We start from the raw sequence: 16506 nt of genomic DNA on the forward strand, positions 1-16506 counted from the left end.
AAAGTTCCCTGTTTCACGGTTCCTAAGGTCACACTTCATACTAAGGTTCCATTTAGAAAGAGCACATAATTTCTTGATACACGTTGAGGTGACTGATGAATCATGTACTGTGTATTGCTATTGAACTGCTGGTCTCCAGAGCTGTGATTTAACCATCCATAATACCTGCAGCTGCTGTGGACACGGCCATCGATAATGCTGGAACACAAAGTGTTTGTGTGCATAACGTGCTTACCACATCTAACATTTATGAATGCTCTATAAACAATTTATAAATGAAATCTTAATATACAGCGTAACCTATTTTTAATGCTGTGGCAGTTACACAACCCATTTCACCTTGATTCATCCCAGTTAACTTTGGGCACCTCATGGAGGTGTCTCTGTAGCCCTGTAGCATTTCCCTCTGCATTTTTTTCCCTCCCTTCCTCCCAATGCTCATTTACCCCTGTTCTGCCCCAAAAGTTCTGGTCTGGGATGCTGCAACCTCACAGGCTTCTGTATGATGATGCAGCTTCACATCAGCAACTCGCTCACATGTGCACACACTAAAGGAAAACACTCCTCTGCCTTTTCTTTCCCTTTTTCAACCCAAACCCACTGCATGGGTTCAGCCTCCTGTGGCCACACAAAGAAGTGAATCAGGCAAAGGCATGGGGAGGGAATGGCATCTCTGCTCTGGATCTGAGCTGCTGGGAAAGGAGGTGGAAGGCAGATGCCTGAATTAGACCATGGCGTCACTTCAGCCACCAGCCTGGACCAGTTTGTAAGAACATGGGCAGACTTTGGAGAGCAGAAGGGCCCTGTTTCTGACACAGATTAGTGATGACATCCTCATAGTCATTAACAAGATGCTCATTGTTAAACTGTTTCAATAGTTGGCCTGATTTCTCTCTGGCAGCGTCTACTTTGTTTTTTTCAAGCTGAATCCAGGCTGAAGAGGGGTTGAAGTCGCCCTTCTCCAGCCATGGCATCAGAGAATGCTGGGCCATAACAAATTCTTCTCTGCAGAGGATCCACTGCTCCCTCATCTCAGAAATGGTGCTGTGCTGCCTCTTTGTGAACATATGCCCTCCCTTATGCCAAGTGATTTCTGAGCAGCTCCTGAGGAGTTTTCCCGTGGCTGTGGAGATGAGGAGGCTGGGAGGATGTGCCGGCACCAGCCCTTGGGAGAGAAACACTTGGAAGCGCAACTGCAAGCATGAGGTGGCTGAGCACTGCTTTGCCTGGTGCACAGCAACTGGGCACAGCACTGGGGACAATGTGGGCAAGCCTGTGCATCTGATTTACACCCCCAAGGTGCATTGCTGTGGTTGGTATAGATACACACTGAGCACATCTTGGCCTGGAAGGATCTTCTGCACTCCCAGACTTGGACAGACACAGTGCCAGATTTTGGTGAGATGCCTTCTTGTACCAGGGTTCCAGGGAGTGGTGATGACCCACGCAACACAATGGCAAGTGGGCGTCCATGCCAAGTTTTCAGGTTCAGATGAAGATTGCACGTCTGGGTCCAGGTTTAGCAACTTTCCCAGGGAAATGTGTGACTGAATTAGCTTTCACAAGAGGGCCTATTAATGTGTTTCTATTGATGTGTTTAACATTAAGCACATGCTTGGATATCTTGCTGAATCAGGAACAGTAAGCAAGCAATGTATGTTAAATGACATGTCACCTACACACAAAGTCCCATTGGTGTTATGGAACTGATGCATCATGAATACAGTGGCCTAAAGTATCCTTCCAACAAGAAACATCAGATTGTAACAAAACAGACAAAATCCTGTTCAACTGAAATAGCTCAAGATGCTTTAAAGAGAGGATATATGAGAGTCAAACTCCAGTTTAGCAGATGAAATTGGGTTTGAAGCAATTTTTTCCCCAACATGAACAAAGTGTTAGGGGAGCTCTAACAGAGATGCAAAGGAAGGAAAAAAAGAAAGGGACAAGTTGATCCTTTCTGCAGGGACCAAACAAAGAAAAGCAGAAAAGGGCAGTGAGTGGAAGAGTCAGTGGGAAGGATGAGGTGAGAAAGAGCAAGATGAGAAGCTAAGAGCTAAAAAGATGCTGAACAACCCAAGAATACTGACCTAACCCCAGAAGGAAACAGCTAGGAAGTGAAAGTTTGAGTGAAGCTGAAATTTCAGTTCCAGGGTCAAACACATGCTTTCAGAGACACAATACAGCATCAAGAGATATGCATTATTCTCAGCAAAAACACACAAGAACACAATCAAGAACTACAGACAGAAGAGACTGGCAGACATGTAAATAACAAGACACAAGTATTTATTCAGTTAAAGTTACATAACTTATGCTTCTCCAGTGAATTCATATATGGGACCAACATCTGCTCTCAGCAATGGCCATTTAAATTAGGAATAATTCATTGCAACCACTGGTTCGTATCAGATTTAAAATGAACAGTTCAGCTCATCATGTTCAAAATAATTGCTGGGTGTTTCAGAGAAAGAAAAAGAAGTTTTCAGTACCAGAAGTAGATAAGACAAGTATCATCCTTCTTTCAAGCACTGCAAGGACCAATTCTGACAGCAACCCGAGTGATTTTAAGCACCTTTCCCTCAACCCTTCTCCAAATTACACTAACACTTAAATATCTTCCTTCTGGACAAGTCAAAAATGATCCCCCGAAGGAAGAACTTCTTGTGTTTCATCTCTCTCACCAAGACAAGTAGAAGTGTGAGAAAATTGGGGAAGATATCATAAATGCCAAAAGCAACTAAGCATCAAAGTTCACAAGGGACAGAGTAGTCTACTATATAATGAACAGATAGACCTTTAAGGGTCAGCTCACACGTAAGAACTTATATTTATGTGCACATATGGCAGATTTATAATGGCATGTTGTATACCTAGAAAATATGCAGCTTGCTTTTGTTATAATAAAACCTGTTCCTGTTCCAACAGCTTCAGTGGGCTGTGGATCGGGATCCTTTATGTGTAAAAGGCACAGGAATGTTGCGTCCCAGGACAGGTTTCACAGAACAAGACCCTCTCTTCTCAGAGAACATTGTCAAAACTTAGTTAGAGAATAATCCCTTAGCCAGGTAAGTTGAAGCATCCTGACTGCAACAGCAGCTACTTCACAACATTTTTATTTCAAACGCAATAGGTCCTTATGAAGCCTTAGCTGTATTCCTGGAATCTGCAGATTATCTTCTGGCAAAGCTGAATGAAACCCAATTTGGAATTTGCTGCAAGAGTGTTGTGCAACATAGTACAGACACACATGTCAAAATCAAGCTTTTATGGAGAAGATGAACTGATTTAGCTCCTGCTGTCCTTGGATCTTATTTTTCCATGTATTGCCTATCCAGTGACAGAGAATTCAGCCTCACGACACAATCTGGTCAGCAAAGCTCCACCAACACAGAAAAACAGGCCCAACTCAGCTCTTGGACCCTCTTTCCATGGGTGTCTCTGGCCCAGAGCCACTGTGCCAGTTTAAGGAACAGTTTTGTTACTGGACATGACTGGCACCTGACAGAGCAGTAAATCATTGCAAATAAATCTTCAGCAGGGCTCAGATTTTCATCAGGTCAAGACTGAAAACTTCCACTTTCAAGGCTGAGTACAGAGCCACAGCTCAAGCACAAACACTGATAACACTGCCACAATACAGGTTTTTAGAGATAACACCCTGCATACACTGGAAATACAGCTACCATGCTACAGCTGTAGTTCCCTCAGGTGAGGAATATATTTAGGATGAACAGTCATTTGCAAGCATGCAATGAATGGAGTTTTGAGCACTGCCTTCCCTATGGAAAACACCAGTCACATCTAAAAGTACCCCTGGGAGTGGTGCAGAGAGCCAGGACTGAGCAGGAAGGACCAGGCCAGGCATTCAGTGGGGGCCCACGTTTGGATGAATGCTAAAGAAACAAAGAATCTGCAAAGAGGTTGTGCATGTAGATTTAAATCATCTAGAGCTAACTGGAGTGTCCCTGCCACATCTTGGTGTATCCACCCCCAAAAGCAAACTACCACCAAATTTAACTATGTATTTAAGAAAAGACTGAGATAGGTTTTAAACATATGGTCCATGAAATAATGTATTAATCATACAGCTAAGACAGCTCCCTGCTTTACATGGGGTAAAACCATGTCTCACTATACAAAAACATTATTCTGAAAAACAAGCTAAATTATCAGTACATTCAACAACTACTTTTACACTCAGGAATTCCATGGCCTTAACTGCCTAATAATTAAACTTTAAAAAACCCCCAAACTTGGAAGTAAACAAAAAAGGAAAAAACAGACACATTCAAAAAGCAGTATATTAGAATGAAAAATCTGAGGAGAAGAGTTTGCAAAAACTGATGAAAAGTTATATTAATGATCATCTGATTAATTCTGGTAGATCTTCAGGTGTCTGCAAAAGTTTCAAGTGACTGTGACTGTGTAAAACAGATCTGTGAAAGCCCAAATTCACAGGCAAGCCTTAGGCAGCCCAAAAATTGGCTTATTTATTCTTTCAAGGACAAAACTCTTTTGCTCTTCCTCACCCTCTCTCCATTCTAGTTCATAGATCTGCCAAACTAAAGGCAGTGACTTTACCAGGAAAAAGAGGCACTGGGCTCAGGGGAGGCAGAGAATAACTGGAGGCATATTTGCAATTCTTACTTTCAGTAACACACTAAAAAGCACCACTACTGCCATTTACTACCAAAGATACCAAATTCTTGGCAAGCAAATGAACAAGAACAAGCCAGTGAACAAATCTAACAGAGATCTATACCCCAAGGGAACATGCCATGGGTCCAGCATAAACCAGGAGGAATTTCATACAGATGCACAAATCTTATTGAAAAATGATCAAACAGGATTATTCAAATTGGATTTAAGACCTTCAAACACATGGTAAAATTCAGCCCTCAAGACCCTTTCAAACCACTGATATCAATGGAGTATACTGAAGTATAATGCATGTATTAGTAGTTACAAAGGCTTTCTGGAAACAGAGGAAAACTTCAGCATAGTTATAATCTCTCTCTCGCTCCCTCTGAAATTAGCCAAAGCAGCTGTCCAAATGACTATCAGCCAATTCAGAAAGTGTTCAGCTGTTCCTCCAAAGTAGAGACTGTGGCCTGGGGTTGGACAGAAACAAGCTGGGGTCAAGCAGAGGATGTGCCAAGCACTGCTGTGTGCTGTGGTTAATCAAGTAGCACACGCTGCATTTACAGCTTAGTTGGGGCCACAGGCTCCGTAGCACGGATGTGGACACTGGGAAGGCAGAGCCAGGACAGAGGCAGCTCCCTGCTGCAGTTATCTTCATGGAATTTGATATTCAGGTAGAAATCACCTGTGTAGAGGAAGAGAAGTGCTCCAAAGTACACAGAGTCTTTGGCTGGCTTTACCTGGCGAAGAGAACATAAAAATCAGTATAAATAAACCATCAACAAAGCAAATTAATTGCAGTTTGCAATTCATTATCTCCTTCAAATGGTCTCAGAGTACTGTAGATTCACATCTTAATAATGCTTTCATACAAAAAGGAGTAAAGATCTCATCCCTATTCTAGTTAAACTGTTACATTAAAAAATAAATCCTGTTATTCACTCATGCAGTTAATCTATGGCACAGCTCAAAACAGAATATGAACCTTTAGGAGTCACTGATTCCAAAACAGAATTTGTTTAAGGTAGAGATCACCCCAAATCTCTCCTTAGACTGCATTTACCAACATCTCTATTGAAGTTCTAAATCATGTCCCTGAATTCATGTTAAATACATGGTTAAACACCATTTAACAGCTTAGCAATAACTAAATTCATTCTCACTTATTACTGAGACACAATCTGACTGCAAATTCTAATCAGGAACTTTAATATTCACTATCATTGAAATAATGAAGTTTAGCAAGAAACTTCCCAGAATCAGTAGCCATCCTGATTTTACTTGTCCAAATTAAATGCAGAGTTCACACTGTTTCTACATTTATGTATCTTCCTTCATCCCAAATCCATCTACAATCCATATCTTCACAACAAATAATATATCTCAGTCCATCATTTCAGCAAGACACTTCAGTAATTTCCAACTTTAACACTCCCACCACTGTTCAGCATGTGATAATGTTTGAATTAGTATCTGCTTCCACAAGATGTTAAATCCAGTTTCAGGATGCCTAGAATTGAGATGAAGTTACAGCAAATGCAAAATACAAATCAACACAAAGCCATTCCATTGGACAGAATTTTCCCAAAAATTGTGAAAAGGCAAATTCATCCCAGCAGAAAAGTCCCAGTAAAGGCTGAGGCTCTGACACAGGTGATCAGGACTGTTCCTTACTACAAAAAATTTCGTCATAAGGTAAACTGGGACATGAACAATGGTGCCCATGGACATCCTTTGCTGAAGGACAAACTTGCCACTGCATGAGAAGTCCAGAACAGGGATGATGGGAAGGCCATAGCAGGGAAGAGGAAAATGATCAGCAGAAGATTTCAGGGGAACTCAAGAATATTCCATAGCGCTGAATACTTCCAGCCACCACCTTCCGTGAGGCAGGTTCTCTGTAGGTTTCAGAAGGGAATGAGCTGTTTGTCTCCATTTTCTCCTATTCTAGGGGTTTTTTGGATTTTCACTGCTGGGTTCTTTAGCCAGTAGATGTGCATCCTGTATAGCCTGGGGTATCAGGCTGCTTTGTTGAACCTCCCTAAACTGGAAAAAAGTCCAGAGAGGGGCCATGAAATCACTAAAGGTACTGGAGCAGCTTTTCTGTGAATACAGGCTGAGAAAGTTGGGGTTGTTCAGCCTGGAGAAGAGAAGGTTGAGTGGAGACCTCACAGCATCTTCCAGCATCTGAAGGGGCTACAGGGAAGCTGGAAAAGACTCTCCATCAGGATCTGTAGTGATAAGACAAAGAGTACAGGGATCGAATTGAAAGAGGGGATATTTACGTTAGATATATGGAAAAAATTCTTTATTGTGAGGGTGCTGAGGCCCTGGCACAGGTTGCCCAGAGAAGCTGTGGCTGCCTCATCCCTAGAAGTGTTCAAGGCCAGGTTGGACAGGGCTTGGAGCAACCTGGGCTAGTGGAAGGTGTCCCTGCCCATGGCAGGGGGGTTGGAATGAGATGAGGTTTAAGGTCCCTTCCAAACCAAACCATTCCATGCTTCTGTGACTCTAAATTGCAGCTCCTGCACAAGGGCCTGGCTGTTCACAAGCAGCCACATCCTCAGAGCTGGAGAGCCCAGGCTTTCTTTGGTTTTGGTGCTGAGCACTTTCGCTGACTACAGCAAACTGGTATCAGCATCGTGTCATCCACGTGAATGATCAGAGCAGCCACAGCTGTTCCCCTGACCCCATCCTTGGCATCTCCCATCCGTGCTGGGTACAAGTTCTTGCCCTCTGGCACTGCGTCTGGACACGCACAAAAACATCAAGCCATGTCCCCTCTTGCTTCCTTCCCCTTCTCCCAGGGCTGCCTGCCTTATTTCTGCCTCACTGGACTTGCATCCAGAGGAGGGCAGAGGCAGGCAGTTATGTCAGCAGTGGGTGCAGGCAAACAGCAAACGAAGCCTCCTCAGGACCCTTAGATTTTCCAAGCTCCTGGTCTATCTTTCCTGATCTCACTGTACCATGAAGGAATATCTGTCACAGCACAGCTCAGAGCCCTTGGCAAGCAGGAAGGTGGCTTCAGGCTCAGCAGCATCAGCACCAGGCATCACATTCATGGTTTGGCCTCTACCCACATCTGTTGTATCACCATCACTGTATCAACACTTGTGGTTTGTAGAAGAAACAGGGAAGCAAAAGGAGCTTGAGACCTTCACTCTGCTGAGGTGCAGGTGCCTCTGCAGGAATTACAAGAAGTTTCCTTCAAAATAGGAACCAGCTTTGGAAAGTAAGGCTGCCTCTCCAGTGGGGCTGCCTACAAACATTCCCAAAAGACATTCAGCAGCAGCAGTCAGGCCAGTAGAGGGTCACATCCAGCCCAGCTGCTACACCAGGCACAGGACTAATTTTGAGGTTAAACCACCTAATTTTAGGTGTCTCTCTGCACAAGAGGTATTCAAGCTCCTACTACAAAAGGAAGATATCTAGTCAGTGTAGACAGTGGAGCAAACACAGAATGGTCTCCCTAGGCAGCCTGCAGAGCCAGAACAGAGTTGCCCAAACACAGGTAATGGGATGGCCTAAGGCACTGAGATGCCTGCACAGGACTGGGAAGATACCTAGGATGTCTTACAGGATTTCTGGCAGCATCTGGAGGCTGGTAGGATACCCACAGCACCTGTATGATGGCAAACATCCACTTTTAGGCAACTGAATCTCAGCCCTGGTATTTATAAGCCAGGTTCTACCTGCTGCAGACCACATCTCCATTGACTCATGGGAGCTTAGTGGGCCACCACCCCTGGTAACACCTCCTAATTCAGGTGTTTCAGCCTGGAACTGAAGCCACCCAAATATCTGTAAAGTGGATGTTCACATCTAAGCCAGCTGTTCAACACAAGGATTCACCTGATCAAATGCAGAATGAGGCAAAATGTTCCCTAAACTGCATAAGCTCTGATGACTTGCTCAGCCAGTCAGAGTGGCTTGTTCAGGTGGCCACCACTGTAGCTGGCAGGACACACCATCCCACTGACTGCAGTGCATGACCCAGCTGAACTACAAAGAACATGACTTGTGCCTGACCCAGACCAAATTCGTGTTGTCCTTCAGCATCACACAGCTCTGGTGGTGTCACTGCCCAGATATGTGCCTGTATGCATGTTGAATCATTCATCAGGACGCTGACATTCCTGAGTCAAGGCAGAGTTAAAACAGGTTTTACTAAAATTCCACCATTCATGGAAACCAAAGATTGGCAGCTTGTGCCCCAGAAAATAATGATCGAAAATCAAGGAAGAAACAACCACATTACTCCTTTGTTCCACCAAGATAGAAGAAAAATTAAGTTTCTAGCTCCATCCTAATCCTTCCCTGATTTAGGCTACCATGTGGGACTGCGATTGCTTAGAACTAATTACTACTTATTTATACTGCTGTAGTACTTAGGGAGCTCAGTTGGAGATTAGGGCTGGTGCCAGCTACTGCTCGCTGCCCCAAAGAGTTTACAGTGTGAATAAAATGGTGCCAAGAAAAATAATTTGTTCCAGATGGGCCACAGAGGACCTGCCAGAAGTGAGCAAATGTTCATCATTGCTTCTGAGCTGATTCAAAATGACCATCTACTAATGAATTTCTCCTCATCTCCCACTACCAGTCGCTTGAGCTTGTGTGTGATAACACAGGCAGGAAAACATCCTGCTTGAGAGTAAGTAATGGCACAAGCAGGGACAACAAGGGAGGATGAATTGCTGGGAGTTACAGGAATCTCCATATAAGACAATATTTTTGGTTTCAGTTTTGGCAAAAAGCAACTCTGTCTGATCACCTAATAAGTCAACAAAAAACATTGGTAAGAACTAAAAATTTTAATAATATGGTGAAAGATAAACTTTATGTTGTGAAGCGAGATAAAAAAAATAAATCAATGCACTGTATTTTAACGGGTAGGTTCCACCATATTAACTCATGTTTCAAAATCACACACTGAACAAAAAATGTCAAATATTTAAATCATAATGGAGAAAGTCACAGACAGAGAAAAGTAAGGTTAGCCAAATTAGAAGTCGTGCTTAAAAATACAGATTTTGTTTAATTTAAATTGCATGGAAATAGCTCAATATCCTTTAAAACTTTCCAGAAAAGACTTTGTTCTTTGAAGTAGCATATCCCAGCAGACTTTGTGACACAAACCCAGGCTGCTGCATTGCACTGAGGTAAAAGCATAAAGAGGTGAACAAGCATCATTACATTACTTCCAAGATAGATCTTCTAACTTGGACTTCAAGCCACAAAAAAGGAAAATGCAAAATTGTGTGACTTTTACCCTTTCAACAATTTATATTCGCACTGCAAAGCAGCATGTGCATCCTGAAAATTCCTGTATATACCCCCTGTCTTCCAGACAGCAGCAGAAACTGCTTTGAGTCTGGAATCGAAAAAAACGGTGAATTTTTGAGCATGAGACTTAATATGAAACTAACATTTAGGAAGGCAGAGGGATCTGTTGGGGTTTTTGGTACCAATAATGAAGTTTCTGCATGACAACAGAGTGAATTTTCAGGGTGTGAGAAGTATCTGCCCTTGTTGTAATACCTGATGATCTCACTCGTTCTTGACCATGCACCAGCGATACACCAAACCATACTTGATTCTCCATCCTTCCTCCCACCCAGCTCAGCCCTGCAATAAATCATGCCAGCACCTCTGTGCCAGTGTCAGTGTGAAGTCAGCCCAATTAACTTAAACTGCTGACCAATGTAGTTTTTGCTAAACTGGACAACTTTGCACAAAAACAAGTGCTTGCAATGTCTGTCCTGATGGGTCTGCTGGGGGAGAGGGGAGCATTTTCCCAAGCAGCTGGGAAAGGGCAGCACCACAAACCGCCTCCATTAAACAAGAAAAATAATCAAGTGCTCACGACCTCATGTTAAAAAAATGATGGGGGCATTTTTAACAGCTTCCACACAGCAGCACTGAGTTGAAAACCAGCAGGGAATCTGGTCCAGTATCTCAACTTTCATTTATAAAAAAGAGAAACTCTCGTTCTCTTTCATCTCACCCAACCATGAGCTTCTTTGTTTTTTTAACCAGTGTCTGTCTGACTTTTGGCCAAACTCAGAGCATAAGCACAATTCTGAGCATGGTGGTTCTTCCCTGAAACATCAAATGCACAAAACAGGGCTTTCCCCTTGTCCCCCAAACAGGTGGCACTTTCTGAAATCTATTTTCTATTCCTAAATTAGTTATTATGAGGGAAGAAAGGGCCTCTGACAGACATGAAGGATTTTCTTCCATGATCAGGGCTCTATGCCCCAAGGAAACATGACCAAGCATTTTCCCCAGGAGCCTGTGTAGTATCAACCCTACACACTGTGAAATGTAACACTTCTTGTCTAAGAGTCGACATTTTCTTCATTTCACCTTTTTGTATGGAAAGGAGGACAAGCAGCAGAAAACAATTCTATTTTTAACTTCTTGGGGATTGTGTTTACAGGAGAAATGTCAAAATACTGAGCAGTGGGGCAAAAGCAGGGACCGTAATGTATGAGAAGGCTGCCTGGGCAGACACCAGAGATGTGACCTCCTGACTTTTTGCCCCATAGGAGACTCAATCAGAAGGTAAGAATACATCACACTGACATCTCCCTTTTCCCTCATTAGCCTGGAGGGTCAGGCCCTCTGGCAGCTGGGCATCCAAACACCACCACTCTGATTAAAAACTCCACTTTGTCATAAACAGAGTCAAAGAAAGCCATCCCTGGATGATTTCTGTTGACATATTAAAATTATTCAGCTATAAGAATGCAGTTAGCCCCCATTAAAATTCAAGTTGATGGTATATTTCATGCTCATTAGCTTTTAGAAATATTTTCTTCTATGATGCGTAATTGAAAAATATGCATGGCAACTATCCCTGTGGTTAACCTTTAATTTCTTTCTAACTAAGGTTCACTTATATATTTAATTTTGACAGGTACATTTTGTTACCAACCTGAACAGCTGACCTAAACAAAGGTCCTAAGCACTATCCCAAACACTCACCCCCTTCTTCATGTTTATTTCATGAGTTACCAGAAATGCTGCTCATCCCACTCTGCAGCACTGCCTGCAAATTTTCATTCCAGGTATTTTGTTGTTGTATTTTTGGGAGGGAAGGATGTGGGAGAGAGCAGCATTATCTGTATTTTCAGTGTCTTGCCTTAAAAGCAAAAGGCTCCTAGACTTGAATTTTCTAGAGAAATTGAGAGAAAAATCATAATCTCAATTGTTTTAAAAAGGGGCTCTCTTTTTTTTTTTTTGTCTCATTTTAAGCATTTCTTTATGGTTTTATAACAGTATGCTAAGCATCCAGGAAATGAACCAGCTCATCAGACTGGCCATTAATGTTTAGCATTTTCTTTTTGCAGTCTGTTGCGTTTCCTCAGGACCTGACTAAAACTGATTTGCTGAGTTCCTTGGCTCAGCCTGTGGAATGTTTCTTATGGACTAAAGAAAAAAAGAAAATTTATTTAAAATTTGTTACTGCAGGCTGCACTGGTGACTCGAGGGACTGGCAATATGGTATTGAACACTCAATCTAGGGTTACCCGTTCACATTCAGTCAGATCTGGAGAGACCAGAAGTTGCTGCCTCTGATAATTTACTAGTGGTTTACACGGTAGGAAATTGCAGTTTTAAACCATTTCAGAGAGATCCTTTTAGATTAACCCAGCAGCACTGTTAGCAATAACTGCTTTTCAACAATTAATCTGCTTTAAAACACACAATGGAGTAATGAAGCCCCTTTTAAGTGCACATCACTCAAAATCCTGATACATGTGATAAAATAACTCACGGTGTCGATGTAGAAGGTGTTGGACCCCACAAAAGTGATGGCATCCTGCAGGTCGTAGTTGTGCACCCCATTCTGGTAATCCTGGTAGGGCATCATGGTCAGAGCAAAGGGCCCTACGCTGTGCTTGCTCCAGTTGGTCAACTTCACCTGCAAGGGGACAGGGTCCCCCACCTGGCAGGTCACCACGATGTCGCAGTCACAGACCTTGCCATCAACCAGGATGTCTGCAAGCCAAGGAAACAAGTCCTCATTAGGTTGGACACCTGCTTCAGAGACTTTGTTAATCTTGACAGGAGACTCAACAACATAAAAGTAACCCCAATGAAACCGAGAGTGTGGGACAGTTAATTCTGGGAAAGAAAACCCAATGCTGTGCTGTTGTGTAGGGCACCTACTTGAGAAAAAACAGCTCATGAAGGCCGGATATCTGCCCATCACTGTTGAAAGAATTATTAAAAAAAAAACCAGTTATGATCTATACACAGGCACCAGAAGATATTTTCTTAACCTCCTCCCTTGAAGGCCAAAGCCACAGACAATTTCTCATGGTTCTGCAAATCACCAGCATCAGGTGAAGGGAAATACAAACAGAAACCATCAGTACAAACAGCAGCTAGAGAGATCCAGGGCTGGAGGCACATGTTCATGTGTTACAGCCAGAATAAATCCTTCTGTAAGGAAGTGAGCTTTTGGAGCAGGACAGACACTGGCAGAATTTGCAATGTAATACATATATTAAAGTCCAGATTATAAGGAAAAAAGAGATTTTAAAACTATACCGGACTACACAAGCTTGTTCACTCTTTGCACTTTAAATCACTCTGGGATTTCTATTTTTAACTTTCTACTTTTCTTTCCCTTTCTGGGACAGCAGAAAATATAAAGCCTCTAAATTGGTTACTGCTGGGACAATGACAGCCAGAGTAATGTGTCCATTAACCTTGCCCATTTGCTTATACAGAACCAAAATGTTTCATTATCAACACGCTATGAAATTGCCAGTCCAATTCCCTGCGCTCAAAGGGCTCTCAGTTGTGCAGTATTACTGTATTTTTCAGAGGGTTATCTCCAATGCACTATTAATACAGGAACATTTCTATTTCACTATGGGTTCATGTTCAGAGATAAGAGAAAGCCCTGGGCACATGTAAGAAAGCATCCTTTGTGTGAACACCTATCCCCACAATCTCATCTGCCCGTGAGGCACTTCCATCACTCCAGCTCCTCCTCGGTTGCTTGCCTTTTGACATACATCATATTATTCCTCTGCATTGGATTTACATTAGTAATAGCCCCTCTTCAAGGAAAGACACTATTTTTATGCTTCAGGAGTTTTCACAGAGAAAAAAAACTACACACAAAAAAAAAAACAAAAAAAAAACCAATCTACACCAAAGTGATTTTTTTAAGTTAGTTTTGTTTTGTTGCCTTAGACAAAAAGTACAAAATGATGCATGTTCTTGTGATGCCCTTTAGCCTGGCAAACTGAACAAGCCTCAAGGCAGTCACTGGAAAAAAAATAAACTAAAGCTATTGCCAAAGAAGAAACAAGTTCAGAAAGGAACATTTACTCCAGAGGTCAGGTCAGCAAAGCTGAGGTACCCAGATGAAAACCCCTCCTTGACCAAAGCTGCCCAAACACAGTAACAAGTTCCAGACACAAGAGGCTTGGCAGAGAGAGCACAAAAACCCCTGCAGTGTTCAAGCTGAAGCTGTCCAAAGCCAGTGTTGGTGTCCCAGCTGGAAAGCTGGAACAGCCCTTGTTCCAAAATTTCCTTTAATTTTTTTTTTTTTTTTTTTTTTTGGACAATTAGAACATGGTGAGGAATAACTGGAGTGCTGTATCCAGTTCTGGGCTCCTCAGTACAGGACAGACATGGACACACTGGAGAGACTCCAGTGCAGGGTCATGAAGAGGATCAAGTGGCTGGAGCACCTCTCCTGTGAGGACAGGATGTGAGAACAGAGACTGCTCAGCCTGGAGAAGACTCCAGGGGATCTCAGCAATGTTGATGAACACCTGGGGGGAGGGTGCAAAGAGGGCAGAGCCAGGCTCTTTTCAGTGGTGCCCAGTGGCAGGATCAGAAGCAATGTGCACACACTGAAACACAGGAGCTTCCCTCTAAACATCAGGAAATACTTTTTTTACTGTGAAGGTGACCCAGTTCTGGCACGGGTTTCCCAGGGAGGTTGTGGAGTCTCCATCCTTGGAGATACTCAAAAGCCATCTGGACGTGGTCCATGGCAAGTGGCTTGAGGTGGCCCTGCTTGAACAGGGATAGGACCACATCATCTCCAGAGGTCCCTGCCCATCTCTGTGATTCTCTGAAAGGAAGTAATAATCACCAATGCATTTTAGGGGAGGGCTAGAAAACCTTTTTGGCATTGGATTTCTTCTGCAACAGCACACTCTAATGCTGTGGACTCTTCTGCCCAACATGATCAAATTGCTTCTTGCAGTATTGCCCTAAGACCATGAAGGTGAAGTAGTGGTTATAATGGCATCCCATTATCAGGGATTAACTGACTTGAGTTTCTCAAAACACAAAGAATGTGTGTCTGTGGATAACCTTTATGCTTCCCAGTCTCCTGACACAGAGCTGAAGTCCAGTTGCTTCCTACAAAAGCAATGCATTTATATAAATTCATTACTTTATATCAGTTCATGTTTTCAAGCTTCTCCCTTCAAGGTAACTCCTTTCATTAACTAAAAAGAAAAAAAGCAAACCCACTTTTTTTCTGCTTTCTCCATCCAGTGGGTTTTACAGCTGCACAAAGGGTTAGATCCCCAGACCAGCACAAACCTTTGGAAATACTCCCCGAGCTTAGTGGATGAATCTATATTTTTAAGCTGCTCATCAGTTGCCTTTTAGCTTCAATGGTCTGCTGTCAGAATTGTAAATGAACCCTTTGCCCTCTACCTCTACCTTTGTATCTAATAATAGCTCAGAGAATTTCTTTCTAATATCTTCATGAGGAAATAGAAAATCCAAACAAAAGGGAAGCAATTAAGTCTGGCTCAACCAGATTAATTTTTTTTCACATTCCTAAAAAAAAATTTCAATCCATTTAGATTGATTGAAGAGTGTGTGTGTGTGCACACATGTTTGTGTACATATTGAGAGATAATTTCCTTCCTTCCCAGAACACACTTCCCTCCTGCAGTACCGGAGCCAAGGATCTCAATGAGATGTCAGATGAGAAAGCACACATGGCTGGCGTGCAAAATACTATGGAAAGGAGTGTTTAAAAACAGCCCCCTTTCATCAGAGAGAACAGCTTGGTTTGACAGGCAGCTTTACTCCCTTCCTGACACAGAAAACATCTCATGGACCATACGGATTTGCTTTAATATTTTCATCCATGAGCAGAGGAAAAGCCATGTGCACAGGGTCCCGTTTCTGCAGATTCAGCTCACTCACACAGATGGCATATAAAAGCTGAGACTGCTCACACCACTGCTGTGAGAGTGAATCATTATTGGCTTCAGAATACAGGAGCTCTGAATCAGAAGATGCAGTCACCAGCACAGAAATCAGTCGTGGCTGTATCTCCATCCTACAGAGATTCAGATACGAGAGAAACAGCACTTCAGAAAATTAGAAGGACCAAGTTTAATTCAAACTGCTTATATAAATTGTATTTTAAAAGTGGCAGCATGAAATCTGGATGACAGAAGGAAAAAAAAAAAGGCATAAAGACCTAGAAATCTCCCAATCTCCTTCTAATTAAATCATTTTTGAAGTAATGCAATAAGCCAACAGAATGCTGTTCTCCCCACCCCCTTTCCTGTTCATTTACCTACAATGTCCACTACGGTGGCATCCTTGGGTGCCAAAATTTCCCTGCAATACCCAATAGCCATGAAAAAAGGACAGCTATTGTCTCTTCCAGTCACTCATGAACAGGCACAGGGCTGTTCTCTGGGACCCTCCCTAAGTGATTCTTGTATCAAGGGAGAAAATGTTATCCAACACATTTTGGAAGGTGGAGGATGAGGCCGCTACAACCACTGTGAAGGGTGATTGGAAAGCCTTGCTTTTTCATTGAGAGCCTTTGCCAAGTGTTTTAGGATTTCCATG

The 16506-nt window shown here is 42.7% G+C and overlaps 1 protein-coding gene across 8 annotated transcripts in view; it reads right to left on the reverse strand.

Annotated features, from left to right (window-relative positions):
• Window positions 1-2272: 2272 nt before the first annotated feature.
• The window catches only part of TRAPPC9 (trafficking protein particle complex subunit 9), a 460315-nt gene continuing 446081 nt past the window's right edge, over window positions 2273-16506 (reverse strand). For all 8 annotated transcript variants that reach the window (XM_048286362.1, XM_048286363.1, XM_048286366.1 and 5 more), the window contains 2 exons: window positions 12425-12648; window positions 2273-5384 (listed from right to left, as the gene is read on the reverse strand). In XM_048286362.1, the coding sequence (XP_048142319.1) occupies window positions 5205-5384; window positions 12425-12648 (404 nt within the window). In that variant the 3' untranslated portion in view covers window positions 2273-5204. The remainder of the gene's footprint in view (window positions 5385-12424; window positions 12649-16506) is intronic.

Source organism: Corvus hawaiiensis, chromosome 26 (assembly GCF_020740725.1).
Source record: "Corvus hawaiiensis isolate bCorHaw1 chromosome 26, bCorHaw1.pri.cur, whole genome shotgun sequence".
NCBI lineage: Eukaryota > Metazoa > Chordata > Aves > Passeriformes > Corvidae > Corvus > Corvus hawaiiensis.